At 44.0% G+C, this 24,317-nt stretch overlaps 1 protein-coding gene across 3 annotated transcripts; it reads left to right on the top strand.

Moving 5' to 3' along the window:
- The first annotated feature begins 1,869 nt into the window (after positions 1 to 1,869).
- On the top strand, positions 1,870 to 23,780 carry LOC118839794 (zinc finger protein 260-like). Of its 3 annotated transcripts, none has more exons than XM_036747316.1 (7): positions 1,870 to 1,932; positions 6,595 to 6,767; positions 7,261 to 7,514; positions 8,768 to 8,853; positions 13,930 to 14,053; positions 18,780 to 18,875; positions 21,587 to 23,780. In XM_036747316.1, exons 3-7 carry the CDS (start codon positions 7,484 to 7,486, stop codon positions 23,578 to 23,580), a joined length of 2,331 nt encoding a protein of 776 aa, XP_036603211.1. In that variant the 5' UTR covers positions 1,870 to 1,932; positions 6,595 to 6,767; positions 7,261 to 7,483; the 3' UTR covers positions 23,581 to 23,780. The 3 variants fall into 3 exon arrangements, with proteins under 3 accessions (XP_036603211.1, XP_036603209.1, XP_036603210.1); XM_036747314.1 differs by having other exon boundaries at positions 1,888 to 1,932; positions 13,927 to 14,053; XM_036747315.1 differs by lacking the exons at positions 1,870 to 1,932; positions 6,595 to 6,767 and having other exon boundaries at positions 7,260 to 7,514; positions 13,927 to 14,053.
- Positions 23,781 to 24,317: the final 537 nt, after the last annotated feature.

Here is a 24,317-nt window from a genome sequence, read left to right as displayed (position 1 = left end):
ACACTTCCATAGTGTTCTCAACAGACTTATCAATCAATGCTGAAGCCACTAACCAGTTACCTCAGGTTGAAATCAGTTCCTCTCTAGCCAAACTTCCAACTGAAGAAGGTTTTGATTGCCGTTAGGCTCCTCTCCTGTGGCAAGGCAATTGGCACTGATTCTGTTCCCACTGAGACAAGGCAGGGGTCCACTGCTCATACAAAAGCTGCCTAAAATCTGGGTTATATGGCGTTTCAACAATCTGCTAGCAGCTGCTAAAGGGGTATAAGACCCACCAGCAACCAGTACACAGAAAGCTACCAACACTGGTTGTTTTGATCGTCTTTACTAAGGAAAGCAACGTTAAGGGGTTAACAATCTTTAATCCAGCATACAGACATCATTCAGTTAGTTCAGGGGGAACAGCCAGCACCCTGAACTTCAGAGCAAATACAAACAAATTACAAACATCAACAGACAGATCTGGTCTGATTCAAATCTCAAGTTTGAACATTCAGGTTTACAAGCTGGAGGGCTCTTAACTACAGCTGCCCAGAGTCTCCACATCAGCGCACCACCAAGAGTGAGAGCCCTTCGCAAATAGCTCTGTTCTCTCTTTTTATACACTCTTTAGCCATCAAATGTCGTCTGAGCAACCAGAACTCAGACTCCTAGTATTGGCTCTGGTCTTAGCAACCCCCCTTAGGACCCTGAGGGCTTCACGCCCACATAGGCTTAGCACCAGGTAGATAGGGGTTTGGGCCTTGGGTTTAGCACCTAATAACACTCAATCAAAGATACCCAACTTAATTGATATTACATATGGCAAGAGGAGATTGTCACTCAGGAGTTCAAGGATGTCTCTATTTTCCACCTCTATAAAGGGAAAGGAAATAGGTTGTCTTGTGACAATGTGTGTGCGCATGCGCGTATGTGTGTTTCTCTCTTAGTCATTGCTGGGCAGACTCTTGCCAGAGCCCTCCTTAACAGACTGATCCTCCACCAGTCATCTATCCAGATGGTCATCTATCTGAGAGCCAATGTGGTTTGAGAAAAGGTCTGTATGGTATATGCCGCCCTGAGTGACGGGAAGGATGGTGATCTCTCAAGTGACACAGGGTAGTTGGCTAGAGGGAGGGATTTGGGTGGGAAGAAAAATGACAAGGGATCCACTTTGGGCCTGCTGTGTTTGGGATGCCTTGGACACATCTACATGAAGACGTCCAACAAACGGGGGATAAGAATGGTGAGCCAGCACAGAATCATAGATTTAGAGCCGGAGGAGAATCTTGGAGGCCATCACATCCAACACCTTCATTTTGCAGATGAGGAAACATAGTCTCAGATATGAGAAATGATTTGCCTAGTATCTGATTTGAACTCTGGTCCTCCTGACTCCAATGCAGCACCTATCTGCCTCACCTCTAAGGAATGAGGGAAGGAATAGTTAGATATGCAGAAGAACAGAGAGAGGGCCATGAGAACCTAGACAGGGGAGGGTATCAAGGAAGAGGGTGATGGATAGCTTCAAGGGCTGCTGAAAAGGATGAAAACCTAGGAAAAGCCTTTAGAAGGCGATGGGTGATAACTAACTGGATACAGTTGAGTCATGAGTTTGGAAGCCAGACCACAAAGGGTTAAAAAGGGTTAAGTGGGTTGAAGGCAGGTCAGACTGTGCCACTAGGACTTCTGGGAAATGAAGTCCAGGGAACAGGGCTAGGGCGGGGTGGAGGATGGTCACTGACTTAGCCTCCTGACGGGCTCTGCGAGAGAAGACTCCATTTCCCAGAAGCCATAGGGCTCAAAGGCTCGTCCAACGTATTCAAGCTTACGTGCTAGCCAAGCCACGTTGGATTCTGGGAGTTGTAGTTCCTGGCCTGCGCGGTGCGCAGGCGCATTTACTAGAGGCCAGACCGTTCGGGCCTTTGTTGTTGGGGTGGTTTGGCGGTGCAGGTGAGAGGGGGGGATGGGGCTAAGGGCGTAGTGCGCGTGTGCGCGGGCGTAAGTATGAGTGTGCGTGTGCTACGAGGGGGGCGCGAGGGTGTGTGCCCCAGGGCTGGGGAGGGGCAGGGGCCAGGGACCCTGTGGCGGGGGTGGGAGTGGGGGCGGGGTGGGAGCCTACGCAGTGACCTGAGCACCGGACCTAGATCCCGGATGATAAGGTTCGAATACCACCTCTGACTCTTGCCACGTACCTCGGTTTCCCTGTCTGTAAAACGATGATAATAGCAGCTCCTGCAAAGACTTGTGGAACGGAGAGAGAGAGACTGATGTGGAGTAAGAGTCAGATCCTGGGTTCAAGTCCCACCACTGCTGAAGCCTGTGACGTAACCTCTGTGGGCTCCAGGGGTGCGATGCCCAAGTTTGGGACCTTGATGCCCAGCTGGTCACCCATCCATAGATGAGACCCCGGGGCCAGGGACGGGGGCATGATCACGACAATAACATTGCTGTAGATCGTGAAGGTTTTGGTGGCTTTATTCTCAGTACAACCTGGGAGGCAGGTGCCCCTCTGGGAGAGGTGCAGTGACTCGCCCAGGGTCATACGGCTCGCGTGTGTTTGAGGCAGGCTTTGAACTCAGGGCTTCCTGACTCCGGGGCCACCAGCTGCTTACGTGGGGCCGGATGTGTGCAAGCCCTGTGGCCTCTGACATGGAAAATAGGATGAAATCGTGTTAGGGCGGCGTGAAGGCCTGGGCCCCGCTTGGAACAAAGACCCAACCCCTCTTCCATGAACAGGAGACCCAGGAAATTTCAGGGAGGGCTCCGGATCCCCTCAAAGTAGGACAGGCTTCTTCGTGCAGGAGCGGAGGTGTCGGTTAATTCAATGAAGAAAGCATCCCTTTGTTCACCTTCAGATGGAGGGAGAGAGGGGGTGGTTTCTGGAGATTTTCTCCACGTTCATTCTGTTCTCCAGGACTAACTTTACTGCTGCTCCCAACGACCTTGTACCTCTGGGTGCAGCCTTCCTGGGAAATTTGTTTTGCTTGACTACCCATGTTTGTTTAGAAAAAAGGGGGAGGGGTGTTTTTCTTTTTTTAATGGGGGGAGTCAGGTGGGAGAGACAAATTTGATTTTTGTTCATTAAAAAAAGACAGGAAGGGGAGGGAGCTATAGAATTTGGAACTCAAAATTTTAAATAAAAATTGACAAAATTAAGTATTAAGAGCATTACTATTGCTCTGTTTTGTAAAAACAAAACAAAACTTTAAGCTGTGTATCCTTTGTTTTACTCTGGTATGGAATTTTATCTTTTAAGACTACAACGTAAGTGGCAGTCACATAGGTAGGTCAGACAGAACTACAGTTAGCGGGGGAAAGCAAATAAACAGAAAATAGATGTGAGGTAACCTTAGAAGGGGAAAGCTCTTAGAAGCTTGACCTCCTGCTTGAGTTGAGTCTTGAAGTCGTGCTTCCAGGAGGTAGAGGAAGAGCTTTCCAACCGTCGGGGACAACCAGTCTGTGAAGGCATGGAGAAAGGAGGTGGAATATCGGTAACCAGAAGCTGCAGGTAGGCCAGTGTGGCTGGATCGTAGGTGAGAGAGTTGAGGAGTGGGAGGTGAGACCACTAGAGAGGTAAGAAGGGGGTATCAAATGGAGGAACTTACACTTGACCCTGGAGGTAATAGGGAGCCACTTTAGTTTATAGAGTTAGGGGGATGGTCAAACATGGTCAAACAGGCTGTTTTGTTGAGGAAAATCATTGCTGAGACTGTGTGGAGTGGGTAGAAGCTGGAGGCAGGGGGACCAATTAAGAGGCTGTTGCAGTAATTTGGGCAAGGCTTGATTAGGGACCTGAACTAGGGTATTGGCCAGGCATGTGGAGAGAAACCTAGAAATGATGTGGAAATGAAAAAGACAAGATTTGGCAACTGGTTGGACATGTGGGGCGAATGTGAGTGAGCCCTAGAGGATGAGGCCAAGGCTGCCAGCCTGGCGCGCTAGGAGGATGGTGGTAGCCTTGACAGTAATAGGCAAGTTCAGAAGGGAAAGTTTGTGGGGGAAGGACAGTGAGTTTTATTTTGGTTTTGTTGATTTTGAGATGGTTATAGGATATACTGTTTAAAAGTCAATTGGTATTATGGTAGAGAGATATTAGGAGAGAGACCAGGAGTGGGAAACATACCTAAAAATGATCATTGAAGGGGCAACTAGGTGGTGCAGTGAGTAGAACATCAGCCCTGGAGACAGGAGGACCTGAGTTCAAATCCAGCTTCAGACACTTGACACATTTACTAGCTGTGTGACCTTGGGCAAGTCACTTAGCCCCAATTGCCCTGCCTTCCCCCCTCCAAAAAAAAGAGAACAGTACCTACAACAGTCTTGTGGGGGCACCCACACTTGTTGAGTGTGAGATGACACTCTACTGAGAAGGCAGGAAAAAGCAGATAGGCGGGAGAAAGGAGAGAGCGGTGCCAGGAAATCCAGAGAAAAGAGTATCCAGGAAAGGAACAGCGGTCAACAGTGTCACATGCAGCAGAGGTCAGGAATGATGAATATTGAGAAAAGGCCAGCCGGCAGACTGGGCATTTGAGAGATCATCGGAGACTTTGGAGAGAGCAGCTTCAGTTCAGCAATGAGGTTGGATGCCTGATTGCAGGTGGATGATTAGAAGGTGAGACGAGAGACAGCAGAGGCACCAGATGCGGACAATTTTTTGAAGGAGTTTTGCTAAGGAGAGTAGAATTGTAGGATGATAGCCAGCAGGTGTGATAGGATCTAGTAAGGGTGAGGAGTAAGAGGAACTTGGGTATGTTTTTGGAGCTCAGGAGAGAGGCTAGGACTGGAGAGATAGATCTAGGAATCATGTCTAAAAATGATCATTGAACCCCTATGAGGGATCACCAACTGAAGGAAGGAACCAACCAGTAGACCCCTTCAGGGCAGGGTCTGTTTTTGGCCTTTCCTTTGGTCCCTATGCTTAGCATGGTTCCTGGCATATAGTAAGCACTTAATAAATGCTGGCTGGTGGCTTGAGATTGATGGTTAGAGAGAGGGAGGGGTAAACTGCTGGGGAAGAAGGGGGCAGATGAGATCAAGGTCACATGAGGAGGGCTTGGCCTTGGCAAGGAGAAGGGCTACCTCCTCTTCAGAGACTGAATAAAGGTGGAGAGAGCAGGAATGGTGACCGTGGGTTATGAGGTGAGAAGAGGGAGGTCCTTGTTCACCTCTAACAGAATCCATTTGCCAACCCTGACTCACATGTAATCTGGGTTCCTGCCTTTTGGAAGATTCTCCTTACATGCCACCTCTGACATGACGTTTCAGTAGAATCGAAGTTTCTTGAGGGCAGGGGTCATTTTAGCGTTGTCTTGGTGCCCCCACCATTGTGCCTGGCACATAGTGGACACATGGGGTCATAGATTTAGAGTTGGAAGAGACCTCATTTTACAGATGAGGAAATTGAGGCCCAGGAACGTGAAGTGACTAGCGTGGATGGGATTTAAACCCAGGTCCTCTGCTCTTCCCACTGTAGGTCAGTCACTCAGGGAAGAAGCATTTATTAAGTGCTTACTATATGCCACAGGTTTAATAAATGCTTATAGAATTGAATTGGAGATAGTTGGGAGACAAGCCCTGTGTCTGAAGCACAACCCATCTCAGGGTCCAGTCTTTTTGACTAAATACTAGAACAGGGTCAGGGTGTGGGAGGACCTGGCAAGGGGGAAGAGCCCGTGTCTGTTATATTGTTAGAGCTATACTGTACAAATCCCTCCCAGCATCTGTCTGCCTCTCCTTTGTTCTTTCTCTCCCTTCACTTGCCTCTCCATCTCTGTCTCTCTCTGTCTTTCTGTCTCTCTGTCTCTCAACAGAAGTGCAGACCTTTTAGTACTGAGCCATACAAAAAGAGGCTGGAAAGGTTGGAGGGGTGGGGCTCAGTCCCATGTTGTCACACACAGTGGAGCAACAGAGGAGATTGAAGAATAGTGCAGGGAGGTTGGAATGGACGCCCAAAGGGCTCTGGAGGACAGGTGGCAGGAACCTGGACTGTGGGGGGGAGGTGGCAATCAGCCCCAAGGAAGGAGGCGGTGTTGAGGGGGATGGTGAAAACTGGACAGAATAGAGACCCGGAGAGCTCAAGGGAATGGAGGAGGGTGAGGGAGGATGGGTGAGGACCGGGTGTCTCACAGTAGAAGACTGGGAATAACCTGGCTGGGGAAGCTCTGGCCCCAGAGCCGGGCATCAAGTGATTCTGACGCGGTCCCTCAGGCATTTCTTAAGCACCTACTTTGTGCCACTCACTGTGCTAGGCCCCAGAGAGAAAAAGACAGAAGTAAAACAGTTCCGGCCCCCAGGAGCTTATATACTAGTAGGAAATATAGGGATAGGGACTGGCATAGGGCAGTAGGTGCTGATAGTGCTAAGGTGTGCTAGACTTGGAATTAGGAAGGTCTGAGTTCAACCATGGCTAGGTCACTTCTTGTCTCTGAGCTTCAAGCAACTCTGGAAGATGGGAAATGAGAGGTGGGCTGTAATCTCCATGAAGAGAGGGACTTACCTGCACCCGCAGACTCGCAGGTTCTTGTGACACAAGAGATATGTTCCAGATATCAATGGAACATTCTCTGCCCTCAAGAAACTAACATTCTCCCATTTATCCTTTTTCTACAACAGCCTCACGCTCACTGTGAGCGCATCACGTGTCTGTGGAATGAACGGAACTCATCCCACGCCCCTTTGTTCATTCGAGGCAGCCAGCCATCTGCGGGCACCCGGGTGATGGCTGTCCTAATAACCCAGCTCACTGAACACTGCTAGGGCAGTGATAACCATGACTGACATTTAAGGTGTGTGTTATCTCTCTTGATCCCCACAACACCCCTCTTATTCCCATTTGGGGGAATGAGGAGGAAGCAGGTTGTGATTTCACTGATGTAGGGACTTCCCAGGTGAGGAAACTTCTCTGCCAGTGCAGATCAGCACCAGCTGCCATGATCTTTTCGAGCTATCTGGGGGATTCGAGTCTAAGTGACTTGTCCAAGGTCACACAGCCAATGTGCGTCAGTCAGGATTTGGGTCATCCTGACCCTGAGGCTCTCTGTCATACTGCCTCTCATCCCAGTTTTACAGATGAGGAACTGAGGCTCAGAGAGGTTAAGGGACTTGTACAGGGTATACAGCTAGGATTCAGGATTTGAACCCAGGCCTTCCTGATTATAAGTCCAGCTTTAGATCCCATCAAGCATTGTTTCTCATAGGAGGAGTTCCCTGCTAAGGAGGCAGAGAGCAGGGCCCAGACTGACTGTTCGAATTAACATGACTCTTCTTTTGAGTTTACAGGAAGGCAAAGGAGGATGCCGGGGGCCCTAAATGGGGAAGGGCTGTATTCTTGGGGAGCAAGAATCTGTCGTAGGAGGAGACCCAGTTCTTGAGACCTCTCGCTGCAACTTCAGGGCTAATGAAAGGCAGCCAGTCTGGTAGCAGCTAGTGCTGGAACAGTACCATTCACCATCTGGCCTTTGCACTAACCCCAGAGCACTTAGGAAAGGGGGCAGAGGCGACCATGGAAAATTTGACCCACATGCTTAAGAAAGGTGAGAATTAAGGAACTCAGGGGAAGAGGTTGGTGCAGGGTTGGAGGGGGGATAGACAACTGCCACTGTGAAGAAGAGATCAAAATAAACCTCAAAGGCTAGGGTAAGAAATGGGTTCCTTCCAACAGTTTTTCTCTATTTTTTCAGTCTGTCTCACTATCCTTGTCACCCTCCTCTGGTGATGTTTCACCTGGTTAATGGCTTTCCTAAAATGTGGCATCAAGAACTGATTCTCCAGCTTTGGTCAGACCAGGATAGAGTGGAGGGGGACCATAGGAAGATACAGAACTGATGGGGGATTTTCTTTTTTAATTTATTTTACCAGAACACAAATACAGAATAGAGAAAGAGACAAAAACCTATCATAAACTTAAATATTGAAACTTAAATACAAAGTAAGAAAGGAAAAAAAGCATATCATCTGCATAGCAGACCAGGGAGTTTATGTCAGTGAAACCACAGGGCCAGCCCCTATCCCTTCATCGTGACTTTGTGAGACAACACTAAACAGAATGTAAACTTCTTCAGGGTGCACTCTATTTTTTTTAAACCACCAGACCAAGGCACTAGTATAGCGCCTTGCATTGAATACATTTGAATATACTGAATACATTTGTATTGTTAGCTATCACTCCCAACTTTGGAAATTTCCCCCACATATTTGATAAACCTTCCATTTAGGCTAGGCCTACACAACCCACAGCCTGCCAGAGGATTTTGGGTGGCCCACAAAAATGTAAAGGAAGAAATCCCCTACATTTTTTGAGCCCAGAATCCTCTGGTGTGCCCAGAGGCTGTAAGTGGCCTACAGGGCAGCAGGTTGAGCAGGCTTGACTTAGGCCTTTTGTCAGCCACTGATAAAAATGCTGACTAAATCAAGGACAGAGCCCTGTGGCACTACACTGGAGCCCTCTGTCCTGCTTCCAGGCTCTGTTAAGGCCAACTCTTTGGGTCTGCTCACTCAACTAATTCTGTGTCTCTTAACTACATAATCATCCAGCCAGCAATTTTCCTTTTTTCTCTCAAAAGGGTATGGGGAGTGATGAATTTTTTGTTGTTGGTCCAGGCCAATGATTTTTATCAAGTATCAAATATTTTATCAATAATACCAGAAAAACAGACAAGTGAACAAAACCTAGCAATGTGGCACCTAAGTGCTATCTGGACATTCCACCACTCAGTTTGGAAGTTGCCTGTTACTACTGGTCTCCATCATGAGCTCTTTCTCTCCCCCATATCTCTGCCTTCTCAAGACTCTGCTCTGTCCCGAGAAAGGAATATGGAGGAGGAAGAGGAAAAGCAAGGCATGACCTCTAGACTTCTGACAACCAGATCCCAGGTGAGTTGGAACTTTCGCTTTCCTAAAATGCCAACCCTATTCTCAAGAACATGGGTGTATTTCCTTCCCTTTTCTTTGTTCTGAGTCATATCCAGAAACCTGGGACCTACTGCTCTCCCAGAAGACTTATTCTATTCTGATGGGTGGTATCAAGTTCATGGAGTTCATAGAGCATTCAAGCTGAAAGGGACATTCAGGATCACCCAGTGTGGACTTATCATTTGACATAGAATGATAAGAATAGAAATAAGAATAATAAAAATAATAACTGACATTTATATAGGACTTTAAGGGTTTTTAGAGCACTTGATCCTACAAGGAAACTGAGCCTAAGAATGAATGAATGAATGCCCATTAATTAAATGCTTCCTATGTGCCAAATCATTGGGCCAAACTCAGGGGGTACAAATAGAAAAGTGAGGTAGCCCCTGCTTTCACGGACCTCACATTCTCCTATGAGAGGCTTCAGCCACAAGTGAACTGTCTTTCCCAGTTTCACCAGTGAGAGAATATGGACTAAAACTGGGACATGTTACTGTCAAGGTAAGTCTCCTCACCCCCCTTGGGCCCTCATTCACCTCTCAGTACCCAGTGTGGTCTCACTGATTAAACCTACTGTCCGCCGAGTACTGAGCAAAGTGCTGTGACCTAAGGAACTTGACGATAAGCTCCTTCAAAGAGGATTTGAAAAGATGTCTGATTAAAGCATTTTTCTTTGTGCGCTCCATTAACTTCCCAGTTATGCCCATCACCCAATAATACCTGAAAAGCCAAACAGGTGGGCATACCTGCCCTGCAGCAGCTGTGATGGAGGGAGCAGACAGTCTTCTGCACACATGGCCCACCACCTCTGTGTCCTTTGAGGAAGTGCTTGGGTCAGCACAAGTTACTCTCTCCCTCCCCCTTTTCTTAGTTTAGGTTTAATTACAATTACAATTAAAAACCACTGCCAAACAACAGTGAAAAAGCGATTAATTCCAATTCCGTTACTTTTGATCTTTATGTTTATGTTAGGCATCTAGGTGGCCCAGTGGATAGAGGCATGGACCCAAGGCATCAGGAAGACCTGAGTTCAAATCCAGCTTCAGAAGCTTATTAGCTATGGGACTTGAGTAAAGTCACTCAACCCCTCATCTGGAAAATGGGCAGACATCCAGGGTTGTTGTGAAGAGAAAATGAGATCCTATTTGTAAAGCACTCAGCACAGCCCCTGCACAGAGCAGGCACTCTCTAAATGTATTACTTTGTATAGACCTTTCTACTTTTCTGCTAGCCCCCCAGAGACAAAAATGAAACAGTCCCTGCCCTTAAGGAGCTTGTATTCTATTGGGGAGATACGTGTACATAAACAAGGATATACAAGAGCAATAAACAGTAAATTTGAGGGGAGGTGGAGACAGCACTGGCAGCTGGGAGAATGGAATCAGTGAACATTTCATCATATTAATTTATCTAATGCATTAAGGTTTGCAAAGTGATTTACATACCTTTTCCTTTGATGCTCCTTAAAAAAATTTTTTTTTTAAATCTGATTTGCAAAGTTGCTACAGAATACATTGAAACTAATCTTTGTACAAAAAGGAAAAAAAAGTTTCCTCCCTGTCCCCCCAACCCAGACAGGGAAGAGAGATAAGGAAATGAGACAAGCAAGAGACCCTTTGATCAAAGGGCAGAGTGAGTTCAAAGGAAACAAGAGATTTCAAGAATTCACAAAGGTTTGTGTGAAGGAATCTTCCTAATGATTCAGGTTGTCTTCAAGTCAGGTGGGCCCCATGGAGGTGCAGCAGGTCCAGCCCTCCCTAGAAGTCTTCAAGAAGAGGCTGGATAAGCACTTTACATTGTTGAATGGAGGTTCTTATTCTGGTGTGAGCAGGATTGCTAATAGCAGACACATCATAAAGCCTTGACCCACTCAGCCTAGGTTGGTTTTTTCTTCAAAGGCCCTGAAAGCATCCTTTGAACTTAATGGGCCCGTGGGGTTAAGGCTCCTTTTCTGGTGACCTCAGTACAAGAGGCAGGAGCTTTTCTTTCTGATTCCTCAGCGCAGGCCAGGATGGCCAATGCAGAGGTAAGAAAGCCAAATCGGTGCTGCAGCCTCCCTAAGGACCCTTTGCATGCTATGATTAAGGGAATCCCTGTTGGCCAGTGGCTGGACAGGGTCGCTTTTTGTTCCAGTCCAGAGCCCGAAACGCCAGGTTGTCCTGAGTAAGACCCAGCCTACGACAAATAACCTGAGCCATGCCAAAGTAGAAAATGCAAGAGCAAGATCTCCCGCCCCAGGGGCCTTCAAGCAGTGATGCTTCATAGGGGATTCTTGGTCAGGTACCAGTTGGACCAAATGACCTTTGAGCCCCTTCCTACTCAGAAATTCCAGATTCACAGCTGCATTGTGCTGACTTTGTACCCTAGGTCTATAAAACACCTCTATCTCTGCCTGGTGATTTCCTGTTCATGTTCTGAGGCACAATATGGATGCCCTTTCCCTAAGACCTCCCTATGTCTCTCTTATTTCTCAGTAAATAATGATTCTCTGCTCCACAGTAGATTTTGCCAAGCATCTAGTTGTGTGTGTGTATGTGTGTGTATTTATTTGGGGTCTGAACCTGTGATTTACTTGGCATAGGGAACTGCTGAAGAAGAAACTTCCTCTCCCAAAGCACTTTAGCCAGGGCTGTGTATCTTAGCCTTTGACTGAGTGGCTTGCTGGTGATTGCACAGAGTGGGCATCAAACAAAGGTGGGACTTGAACCCAGGTCTTCCCATTTTCATTTGCCACTTGTATATCATTTATAAGAGTTATTTGTGTGTAAAACTCCTTAGGAAAAGATGCCCTCTTTGGAGGGATGTCCCTCCCTAATAGCTAACACTGTGTTCCTCTTCACATTAATAGGTGCTTAAGAAGTATCTGTTGGAACATTTCAGGGTGGGGAGAGCCTGTGAGGGAGAAGTCTTGCCCTGTGGATACTTGGAACAAAGACAGGCCTAGGAGAGAGAGAAACAGAGGGAGAGAGGGAGAGACAGAGATAGAGAGAGAAAGCGTGAGTGCAAGGTCATGTTACACAGTGTTCCAGTGGCCATAGAGTCATAGTATAAGGTGAGACATGTCATATGTGAATACTCAGTAGCTGTATTAGAAGACAAGAAGAGGATCTGCAAAGGGCGGCAGTTTGTCTCTCTGATAACAGAGAGAAGAGGCAGAGCTTCTCAGTCCTGCCCTAACAGGGAGTTGATTCCCAAGATAAGTATGGAAACAGTAAGAGAGCACTTAAAAGAACTGGCTGATGAGACGCTGAGCCACTGTCAATGATATCTGAGAGATCATGGGAAACCAGAGAAACACCACAAGACTGATGAAGAACAAACAGTCATGATTTTCAAAAAGGAGGAGAGTCTGCACCCAATAAGCCAGTGAGCTTGACTTTGATTCCTGGGAAAATTCTAGAACAAATCATGAATGAAATGATTGGTAAATACCCGAAAGGGAAGTGGTCAATTGCAAAAAGCAAGGCTGGCCTCAAGAACAGACTAATGGCATTTCCTTTTTTGACAGGATTTTTAACTTTAATTAATGAACAGAAAGCTATGGAAGTAGTTTGCCTCGGTTTTAGCAAAGCTTTTGATAGAATACCTCATACCATTCTTGTGAATTAGATGGGCAGATCTGGGTTAGAGGACCATGATCAGAGGGATTCAGGACTGGCTGGATGAGTGAACCCAAAGAGTAGGTGTGGTTCCATGTCTTCGTGGCAGGAGGTCTCCATGTAATGCCCCAGGATTTACGTGACGCATGATGTTTTAGCATTTTTTACAAAGGACTTAGATAAAGGCGGAGGCAGAGACTCATCAGAATCGGAGGTGACACAGAGCTGGAGCTAACACACTGGTTGGCAGTCAGGATCTATAAGGATCTCCCCAGGCTAGGGCATGGGCTAAATCTAGTAAGATGAAATTCAAGAGAAAGAAACGTAAAATCTTGCACTTGGACACAGAAGAATCAGTTTCACAAATATCAGATGGGGAGAGACATGGAAGGGCAGCAGTTTGTCTGAAAAATGGCTGGGGGTTTTTAATAGACCACAAACTCAATATGAGTTAGCAGTGGGACGTGGCAGCCAAAAAGCAAATGCCATCTTGGGCTTTCATAAGAAGAGTCTCCTAAAGCTCTGCCTTTGTCAGAATGCAGCTGGAGTCTTGTATTCAGTTCTGGGGGCCACAATTTAAAAGAGACATTGATAAGATGGAAAGTGTCCAGAGGAAGGCAGCTGGAATGATGGAAGACCTGGAGCCCATTTGTCTGAGGAGGATGAGTTAAAGGAGCTGGCTGTGTTTAGCCTGGAGGAAGGAACATTCAAAGGGGCCATGAGAGCTATCTCTTAGTATTTAAAGGGCTGGCATGGGGTGGGACAGGGTGGTTAGACTTGTTCCGTGTGGCCCAAATGGGCAAAGCTGGAGTCAGGAAGAACTTCCTAAGGACTGGATCTGTCGAAGCCTCAAATGGGCTGCCTAGAGAGGTGACAAGTTTTCCTTCCTACTCCTCCTCATACTGGATGATAATAGTCACTGACATTTATATAGTGCTTTAAAGTTGGCAGAGCATTTACATTTGGTCCTCACAACAACCCTGTGAGGATGGTGCCTTTGTTATCCCATTTTACAGATGAAGAAGCTAAGGCCAGGAGATGTTAATTGACATGACCAGGGTCACACCGCTAGTAAGACTCTGAAGCCCAAGTCCAGCTGTCTATCCACTGTACTGCCTAGATGCTTCTACGTGCTTTATGGGATGAACACTTGTCACGTATGGTACAGTGGGAATTCTGTTGTTTAGGCCAGATGGCCTCTGAGGTTCCTTTTGATTCTTAAATTCTGTGATCTTGAGAAATATTTGATAGAGCACAGCATTTTCCAACCCTCAACACTGAGCAAAGCAATTCCTCTCCATTCTGCCAACTTCCTGTCTTCTACACAATCCTTGCCAGTGAGTCAGTCAGTCACCAAGCATTTATTAGGCTCCTGTTGCATGCCAGGCACTAGGGAAGGTCTCTGGCTAAGGAAGATGGCTTGATGTTTCAGCAGTCGGTGACATTCAAGGATGTGGCTGTGGACTTTACTCGAGAAGAATGGCGACGCCTGGGCCCTGCTCAGAGGGACCTCTACAGGGACGTGATGCTGGAGAACTACAACAACTTTGCTTCCCTGGGTAAGGACAGTCTTCCCATGACTCAGAATCTGCCCATTGGACAGAAAGGCTACAGGAGGAGCTTTGGGCTCCTTAGCTGAGTTTTGGTTTCATGTGCAAAAGAGTTTTAAAAAAAACATGTCATATGGGGAGATTCCAAAATTATCTAAGGCCAACCTATAGAATGTTTCTATTCTCTGCTCCCAGCAAGTCAGTGTCTTTATTGTGTTAACCCTGAGGTTCACCTTCTTCAGTTTCTGTTTCCTCGGGTCAAAGAGGCTACCCTAAGTCCCAGTGCAGATACCTGAAGATATGAAGGGTTCCTGTAGCTTCAGAGGTGGTGGGGCAGATGAACCAATTTTCCTTCTGAGTAAAGTCACCTTAACCATTCTCCCATGCTTGCTGGGATGCCAACACAGAGTTCTTAAGAGGACTTTTGTACCTCTATTTGCTTTTTTAGCATTCCCTGAAGAAAGAGAAACTGGCAGGAATTGAAAGGGCACTCATAATAATAATTAACAGTAATCATGATAGCTAGCATTTATTCAGCACTTTAAGGCCTGTGCAATGTCGCACATATATCAGCTTAGCTGTTTGATCTTCATTTTCAAGAGTGGAAAGAGAGTGGAGTTAGTAAAGTATAGGCTAGTGAGTCCAATGCTGATTCCTGACAAAACTCTAAAGCATATTATTAGAGCAAAGGTTAGTAAAACTCCAGAGAAGGAAGTAGGAATCACAGAGTCTCACAAAGAGGTCCTGCCAGACTCTCTTTTTCTTAAAAATTAAATTTTATTTTTTTCAATCAATGAAACTCTGTTTTCTCTCCCTCCCACTTCCCTGCTCCTCCATTGAGAAAGAAAGAAAAACCAAAATCTTGTCACAAACATCTATAGTCAAAACAAATTCCCACATTGACCATTTCCATTCCCCCTCCCCCCATATGTCTCATTCTGCACTCTGAGTCCTTCCTCTCTCTGTCAAAAGGTGAGTAATATGTTTAATGATGAGTCTTCTAGAATTGTAGTTGGTAATTACATTAATCAAAGTCCCTAAGTCTTTCAAAGTTGTTTGTCTTTATCATATTGTTGTATTGTATTCATTGTTATCCCGATTCTGCTAACATCTCTCTGTGTCAGTCGTCCCAGGTTCCTCTGAAAGTTTCCCCTTCATGATTTCTTTCTTTTAGCACAATAGTGTAACATCACATGCATAATACCATATCTTGAATAGTATTTCCTCAATTGAAAGGCATCATCTTAGTTTCTAATTCTTTGCCACCACAAAAAGAGCTGCTGTAAATATTTTTATGCAGATGGTTCCTTTTCCTCTTCCTTTGATCTCTTTGCGGTATAGACCTCATAATGGTATCAGAGGGTATGCCCAGTTTAATAACCTTTTAGGCACAGTTCCAAATTGCTTTCCAGAATGGCTGGACCAATTCATAGGTCCACCAGCACCACCAATGGACCTGTTTTCCAGTCCCTGTAACATGATCATTTTCCGTTTTTGTCAACTTTGCAAATCTGATGGGTGTGAAATAGAACCTCAGAGTTGTTTTAATTTGAATCTCTCTAATTATTAGTGACTTAGAGACTTCCTTCCTTTGTCAAAGAGTTTAGGACTTGGATCATTAGCTTCCTTTCCACTCCAAACTCTGCGCTCATGCTCGGAAAGTTCAGTGTACACATGGGTGTCCCATTAAACACTCAATTCATTATTGTGCTAAACTCCCAAGATCTCCACCATCATTCCATTTCAGTCACTGATAGCAATGGTCATACCTTAAGAGGAACTGGCACTATCACTCAGAAATATTTGACTTTCTTGGTCCAGAAATCTGAAATTGTGTCCCTCCTGCTACCCAAATTATTTTGCATACCTTTTATATTTCTTCCTCCTAATGAAAAGTAAGCTCTTTGAGGGAGTTTTTATTTTTGTCTCTGGATCCCAGACTGCTAGCACTGTGCCTAGCACAAAATAGGCACTTAACAAAAGTTTATTGAACAAATGAATGCAATTCCTATCTCTGACCATAGCCTCCCAGCCTCCCATCTTTTCTTCTCCCTTACTTTTTCTAACCATTTCCCAATTTTTCACTTTAACTTTTAGTCACTTCACTCTTCCCTGCTCTCCTGATTCATCACCCTTGCTCTGCCCTTTCCTAGTCTTGACTCTATAATTAGTTAGTTTAGTTCTGTATTATATGTAATATTGTTTTCAATCCACCTTTTGTGCTCTTGAACAAAGTCAAACAACTATGCCTATTGGGTCCACTACCAAGTGGGTCCTCACTGCTTCATGGAAGTCCTTTCTTTTTTAAAAATATTTTTATATTTTATTTTTTTCCAATTACATGTAAAACAATTTTAAACATTCATGTTTGAAAATTTGGGGTTCTAAATTCTCTGTCTTCCTCCCCTCCCCCCTTCTTGAGAAGGCAGACAGTTTGATATAGATTATACCTGTGTAGTCATGCAAAACACATTTCCATATTAGCCATGTTGTGAAAGAAAACACAGACCCCTCCCCCCCCAAAAAACAAGAAAAACAAGTTTAAAAAGTATGTTTCAGTCTGAATTCAAACTCCATCAGTTTTTTTCTCTGAAGGTGGATAGCATCTACTTTAAGTCCTTTGGAATTGTCTTGGATCATCATATAGCTGAGAATAGCTAAGTCATTCACAGTTCTTCATCGTATAACATTGCTGTTACTGTGTACAATGTTCTCCTGGTTCTGCTCACTTCACTTTGTATCAGTTCATATAGGTCTTTCATGGAAATCCTTTAATTCTTACTAGGTTGACTTTATTGTTCTCTACACAGATGTTATTCCAAACCTCCTCTTTTTTCAAACTTCTTATACTACCTTCTTCCATCTGCCTTTGAGCAAAAGACCTCACTTTGTACTTTACTGTAACAATAGTTCATCTGTGATGAACACTCTCTTCTCCCCTCTTCCATACATGAGAATCCTACATCATCCCCCATCCCCACGTCCTTTGCCTACAGTTGCTGATGAAGAGATTGCTTTTCTTTTTGTCAAGACTAACCCCTCCACTCGTGTTCTTGCTTCATTCCCTCCATTAGCTTGCTCCTTTAATCATCCCTTCTCTGTCTCATCATCATTCCATCTTTAAGTATATAGCTGATTCTCTACTCCCTACAAACATATCTAGATCTCCTTCATTCTTAAAGAAGGAAAGAAAGAAAATTCATTTGACCGTACCATCCTCTCTAGCTATCATCTTATATCTCTCCTCTCTTAAATAACCAAACTCATGGGGAAAAAAAGTTGCCTCTACTTTCTCACCTCCCATTTATCTCTCAGCTCCTTACAGATTGTCTTTTGTCCCTACCGCCTGACTGGAGCCGCACTTTCCAAGGTCACCACAGTCTCTTATTTGCTAAACTCTTCTCAGTCCTCATCCTTCTTGACTTCTCTTCTGCTTTTGACACTTTTCCTGGGTACTATCTCCTCCTATAACTTTTTTGTGTCAGTGTGTTTTCCTGGTTCTCCTACCACCTGTCTGACTAATCCATAACTAAATTGTCTTCTTTTTCCTTCTTAACTATGAATTTCCTCCAAGGATCTGTCCTCGGTCTCTTTCTTTTCTCTAGCTATACTTTCTCCCTTAGTGTTCACATAAGCTCCAGTGGATTCAGTTACCATCTTTGTACTTAAGACTCCTAGAACTGTATTACCAATCCTCCTCTCTCATGAACTCCAGACATTCATTGTCAGCTGCCTATTGAATGAATATCTCTACCTGAAGGTCTTGTAGGCTTCTCAAACACAATATGTCCAAAATGGAAATCATCCTTTTTCCCACTTCACCTGTTCTTTCTCAAATCTTTCCTATTTATCTGATGCATATCGTCATCCTTCTATCCATCCAGGTTTACTACCTCAGAATCCTCCTCCTCTTTTTTTCTCTTTCTCACCTCCTACACTCAGTTTCCACATCTTATTGATTCTACCCCATAGTATGTTTTACATCTGTTGCCTTCTTTCCATTCACATAGCCACCCCCCTTGTTCAAGCTGTTATCGCCTAGACCAGGGATTCTTATTTGGAGGTCCACAGACATCCTGTGAATAGATTTCAGGGGGTCCATGAATTTGGATGGCAATGAATTATATTTCAGTTGTGTCCAACCTTCATGACCCCATTTGGGAACATCTTAGCAAAGATACTAGAATGGCTTACCATTTCTCCAGCTCATTTTACAGATGGGGAACTGAGGCAAACAGGGTTAAGTGACTTGCCCAGGGTCACACAGCTAATAAGTGTCTGAGACCAGATTTAACCTCAGGAAGATGGGTCTTACTTACTTCAGGCCCAGCACTCTATCTACTGCTTCACCTAGCTTCCCCAATCAGATTTTACTTTATGCATTTAAAACATCTTTCAAAGAAGAGTTCCATAGGGGTTTCATAGGGGCCTGTGCTTGATGTGTACCTCTTAGAATCTTTAGCTTCACTTCTCTGTCATGAGATGGACAGAATTCTCCATCATTGGTCCTCTGAAATCATGGTTGGTTGCTATGTTTATCAGAGTTCTTAAATCTTTCAGAATTGGAACTGGGACTCTTTAACCTCCCCAAAAGGGTATATGGCAGAGGAGATTCTTAGTCAGTTATGGAGGGGACTAGATGTCCTCCAAAGATCCTTCCTACTTTGAGAGTCTGTGACTATCTGAGCTGGTTCTTCTACTACCAATCCTCTCTCATTTCTTTCCCCATCATCAGGACTTCCTGTTTTTAAACCAGATGTGATATCGCAGCTGGAGCGAGGGGAAGGACCATGGACGCCAGAGGTTGAGGTCCCACAAGTTACTTGTCCGGGTGAGTGAGTGAGAACCCATGTGTATGAGGTTAATTGCTGACTCAAGGCTGAGCTAGCCAGAAGTAAATATGGAGTACAAATGTCTCCTTGAAGGCTTTCACTTTAGTGGAAAAGGGATTAGGCTTCCTAACACAAGGTCCCTTCTGCGCCTTCATTTTTCCTTTCAACAGTTCAGCTCCCCAGAAGTTATTCTACTGTCTTAGTTCCTTGAGAGAAAGGACTCCTTTTCTTTTTTGTATTTGTGTTTCTACTACCTAATAGAGTTGTTTAATCAATGTTTACTGATTGGCTATGAAGCATGTAACACTGACCTAGATTTTTGGAGACATTCCAAAGAATTAGAGATTTTCACTGCCCTTAAGGAATTTTACTCTTGTTGGAGAGACAAACTATACACGTATATAACCATGAAATGACAATTCATGGCCAGGCATAGTGGTTCACCCTTGTATTCTCTGCTACCAGAGGAGACTGGGGCAATAGAACACTTGAATTCTGGAATTCTGACTACAGTAGGGCTGCCTCTGTTCTCATGTCCACAATAAGTCCAGCACTGATATGGTGAACCACTGGGAGCAAGGGACTTCTGGGCTGCTTAAGGAGGGGAGAACCAGGCCAACTTGGAAACAGAGCTGGTCAAAGCCAGCCAGTATTGTGATTGGCCTGTGAGCAGCTGCTGTACTTCCAGGAGCACTGGAGAGATAGGGAGACCCAGGCCCCACCCCCCCCAACCCCCCACAGTGCATTATGTGTCCATCATATATATCAGGGCTATCCAAAACATGGGCTGTGCTCCCCCATGTGGCTTTAGTTAAAGCATTTATGTCAATTTCCATGCCTGTAGTAAACACAGGTGGGCCACACAAAATCACACTGTGGGCCGCACTTTGGACAGCCCTGATATATGTTAACAGTCAGTCAACAAGAACATATGAACAGAGTCAAAAACAACAGTCCCTGTTGTCAAGTAGCTTACAGCCTGTATACATGTAAGTACGTCTCTATCTCCAGATATGTCTCTGTCTGTGTCCATTCATGTGTGTGTGTGTGTGTATGTTTATGTGTGTATGTATGTGTATATATGGCTTATCTGCTGTCCCTATGTCCACATGCATGTGTACATGTATATATGTATATGTTTATATGCACATGTATAAGTTTGTGTGCACACACATACTTTTTTGAAAAACTGCACCCATTATATCATTAATATAGGGAACTTCCAGTGAGGAAATGCCTACTAATGCCAGTCTGTACCTTGCTTTGCACCTTCACTATTGAAGAGAGTTGCATGGAGTCCTGAGAGGTCAGGTGACTTTGCCTGGGTAACCTGGCCAGTATGTCTCTGAAGGAGGACTTGAACCTCCATTCTTCTTGACTCCAGGACCAGCTCCAGCCACTAGTCCACACTGCATGTCATGAACAAAATAATTATGGGGAGGGCGAAGGGGAGAGGCACTAGCAGCTCCTTCAAGTGGCAGACAGTATTTGAACTTTGAAGAAAATAGGATTCTAAGGAGAAGAAGGGAGAAGAGAAGCATTCCAGGTGTGAGAGACAGACTATCAAAGGAACAAAGATAGCAGATAGAATGTCATGTTTGAAGAACAGCAGGAAGACCAACTGGACTGTGGAATGCGTGAAGAGGAGTATGTGGAAGCAAGGTTGTGAAGAGTTTTAAATTACAAATAGAGAAGATTATATATGATCCTCAAAGTAATGGGGAACCACAGAAGTTTATTGAGCTGGGGAGTGACATAGACCTTGTCTTTAGGGCTGTCATTTTTGCATCTAAGGTGTGGATTAGATAGTGAGGAGTCTTAAGACAGGGAGACCTATTAAAAGGCTACTACAATAATTCAGGGGAGAAGTAATGAGGACCTGAACTAAGGTAATAGTTGTGTAAGTAGAGAGAAGGTATGCTAGAGATGATATGGATGTTGAAACAACAAGATTTAGCAACTAATTGGACATATGGGGTGAATGAGAGTGAGGACTCAAGGGGCACTCCTAGATGGTGAACTTGAGCGCCCTCAACAATGATAGAGAAGTCTAGAAGAGGCATAGGTTTAGGAGGGAAGAAAATGAATTCTGAGTTGCCTTCAGCATATCCAGTTCAAAATTCCCAGTAGGCATTTGGTAATGTGGACCTGGAGTACAAAAGAGACTTGGGTTAGACATATAGATCTAGGAGTTAGCAGCATAGAGATGATAATTGAACCCATGAGAGTCAGGTCACCAGGTAGAGAGAAGAGCAAAATGGTTCCAGAACCAAAGCTTGGGTTACAGTCACATATGATTTGGATGAAGATCTTGCAAAGGACACTAAGGAGTGGCCAGGCAGGTATGAGGAGAACCAAGTGAGGGCAGTGTTCCAAGAACTCAAAGAGAAGTCAACAAGCATTTATTGAGCAACTAGCACTTAACACAGTGCCTGGCACATAGTAGGTGCTTAATAAATGTCAATTAGTTGATTGATTGACGTACTCTGTGCCATGCACAGTAGTAAGCACCAGGGATATATTCTCATCCATATTGGATTTCATTTTCATCTTAAAGACATTTATTCCACCCCTTTATTTTTTTTATTCCATTACTCCTCAGTTAATCATGATTCTTTTTCCTGGAGGAAAGAGAATCAAAAACTTAGTATAAAGCATTTTCCTTTTCTCCTAGCACACAAGTATAAATGCTTTTTTTTTTCCCTTTCAGAGTCTCTTGTTCAAAAGAGAAGATATGAAACTATAGACTCAACTTCACAGCAAGACATCTCTATGGGAAGATCATGCAAGGAGAGATTAACAAAGAATGGTCCCTGGAATTCCAAGTTGGGAGAACCTTGGGAATTTGATATCAGCTTGGAGAGGCAAAAGGACACCTGGGACAAGCAGGCCAAGGAAATAACAGTCATTCACAGAAAAACTTCTAATGAATTAAGTGCTCAGGAATGTTATACATTTGTAAAAAGGTTTAGTCCAGAGTCAATCCTTGTTCCACAACAGAAAGTTCCTGCAGGAAAAATTTTGTATAAATATGATACACTTGAAAAAAGCCTCAAACAGTTTTCTGATCTAAGCAAACATAATAGAGTCCTCTTAGGGAAGAAGCTTTGTAAATATAATACATGCAGGAAACCCTTCAGTTACCACTCGGATCTTATTCAGTATCATAAAATCCATACAGGAGAGAAACCCTTTGAGTGTAACGAATGTGGGAAAGCCTTCAGTCAGAGGGGACACCTTATTGATCATCAGAGAATTCATACTGGAGAGAAACCATTTGCATGTACTGAATGTGGAAAAGCTTTTAGCCTTAGGGTATGCCTTACTCTACATCAAAGAACTCATACTGGGGAGAAACCCTATAAATGTAATGAATGTGGGAAAGCTTTCAGTCAGAGGGGACACCGAACTGAACACCAGAGAATTCATACTGGAGAGAAACCTTATATCTGTAATCAATGTGGAAAAGCCTTTACCAACAACTCAATCCTACGGAATCATCAGCGGATTCATACTGGAGAGAAACCCTATAAATGTGATGAATGTGGGAAAACCTTCAACCAGAGAAGACCCCTTACTGAGCATCAGAGAATTCATACTGGAGAAAAGCCTTTTGAGTGCACTGAATGTGGGAAAGCTTTCAGCCGTAAGGTTTACCTTACTTTACATCAAAGAATTCATACCGGAGAGAAACCATATAAATGTAATGAATGTGGGAAAACCTTCAGCCAGAGAGGAGCCCTTAAACAACATCAGAGAATTCATACTGGTGAGAAACCTTTTGAATGTACTGAATGTGGGAAAGTTTTTAGTCATAGGGTATGCCTTACTATGCATCAGAGAGTTCATACTGGAGAGAAACCTTTTGAATGTAATGAATGTGGAAAAGCCTTTAGCCAGCATTCCAATCTTACTCTACATGAGAGAATTCATACTGGAGAGAAACCCTTTGAATGTAATGAATGTGGTAAAACTTTCAGCCAGTTTTGCCACCTAATTGAACATCAGAGAATTCATACTGGAGAGAAACCTTTTGAATGTAATGTGTGTGGGAAAGCCTTCAATCACAAGTGGCAACTTACTGAACATCAGAGAATTCATACTGGAGAGAAACCCTTTGAATGTAATGAATGTGGTAAGCACTTCAGCCATAGGACATCTTTTATTAATCATCAGAGGATTCATACTGGAGAGAAACCCTATGAATGTAATGCATGTGGAAAAGCCTTCAGCAACAAATCAAGCCTTTGGAATCATAACAGAATTCATACTGGAGAGAAACCATTTGAGTGTAATGAATGTGGCAAAGCCTTCAGTCAGAGAGGACACCTTACTGCACATCAGAAAATTCATACTGGAGAGAAACCCTTTCATTGCAATGAGTGTGGTAAACACTTTAGCCACAAGACTTCCTTTATTCATCATCAGAGAATTCATACTGGAGAGAAACCCTATGAATGCAATGAATGTGGGAAAGCCTTCATCAGCAACTCAAACCTCAGAGGACACCAGAGAATTCATACTGGAGAAAAACCCTTTGAGTGTAATGAATGTGGGAAGGCATTCCGTCAAAGCTGTCACCTTACTGAACATAAGAGGGTTCATACTGGGAAGAAACCCTTTGCTTGTAATGAATGTGGGAAAGCCTTTAGCACCAGCTCAACTCTGAGGAAGCATCTTTGTAAGCATCTTTGTAAACTTTAAAGCACTATGAATATGTATGGTGGCAATGTTGTAATTATCAAATAAGCCATACTGAAAGAAAACTCTTAAGATTGTGATTTTAAAAAGGATAATGATAACATGTAGTTCATCACTTATCAGACATCAGATACTTCATACTGGAAAGTCAAGATGTCATTTTGTTACCAGATACAATATTATTTGGTCCTTTGAGAGATAAAGACCTTGATATCCTTTATTCCTCCATGTTGCCTGCTATCAGGTGATATTAGAGTGTTATTGGTAAATGCAGCAAGTATGTTGAGGAAAGGCCTGAACAAAAGCCTGAAATTCTTTCCCAAAAATCTGTCAGTAAATCCTCTAAAATATTATTTAACAAAATAGCTCAACTTTAAATTTTAGAGTAAAGGAATAAAAGTGGGAAGAGAAGTTACCTAAAATGACAGGGTTTTTTTTTTTCCTGAGACTGGAGTATGATTAATATGAAGCCCGCTTTATTTAAGATCCTCCATGATGTAAATGAATTGACCCTGGGTTGGATTTTGACCAGTTTACACATTTTCTTGCCTGGAGGTCTGGGAACATATCATTGAGTGTCACTGTTGGAAAAGACCTTCAAATTAATTTAATCTTACTGATAACTTGTGGAAATGAAGAATGGAATGGGGGGTGAGGTGGAAACAAGAATGGTCTTTCAATGTTTGGATTTCTGTTTGATGCTTCATGGTGACCTGAGGAATTTCAAGAGAATTCAACCT

This window comes from Trichosurus vulpecula, chromosome 2 (assembly GCF_011100635.1).
Source record: "Trichosurus vulpecula isolate mTriVul1 chromosome 2, mTriVul1.pri, whole genome shotgun sequence".
Classification (NCBI taxonomy): domain Eukaryota; kingdom Metazoa; phylum Chordata; class Mammalia; order Diprotodontia; family Phalangeridae; genus Trichosurus; species Trichosurus vulpecula.
The sequence above is the reverse complement of the archived record's forward strand: the minus strand, read 5'-3'. Positions and strand labels throughout refer to the sequence as shown.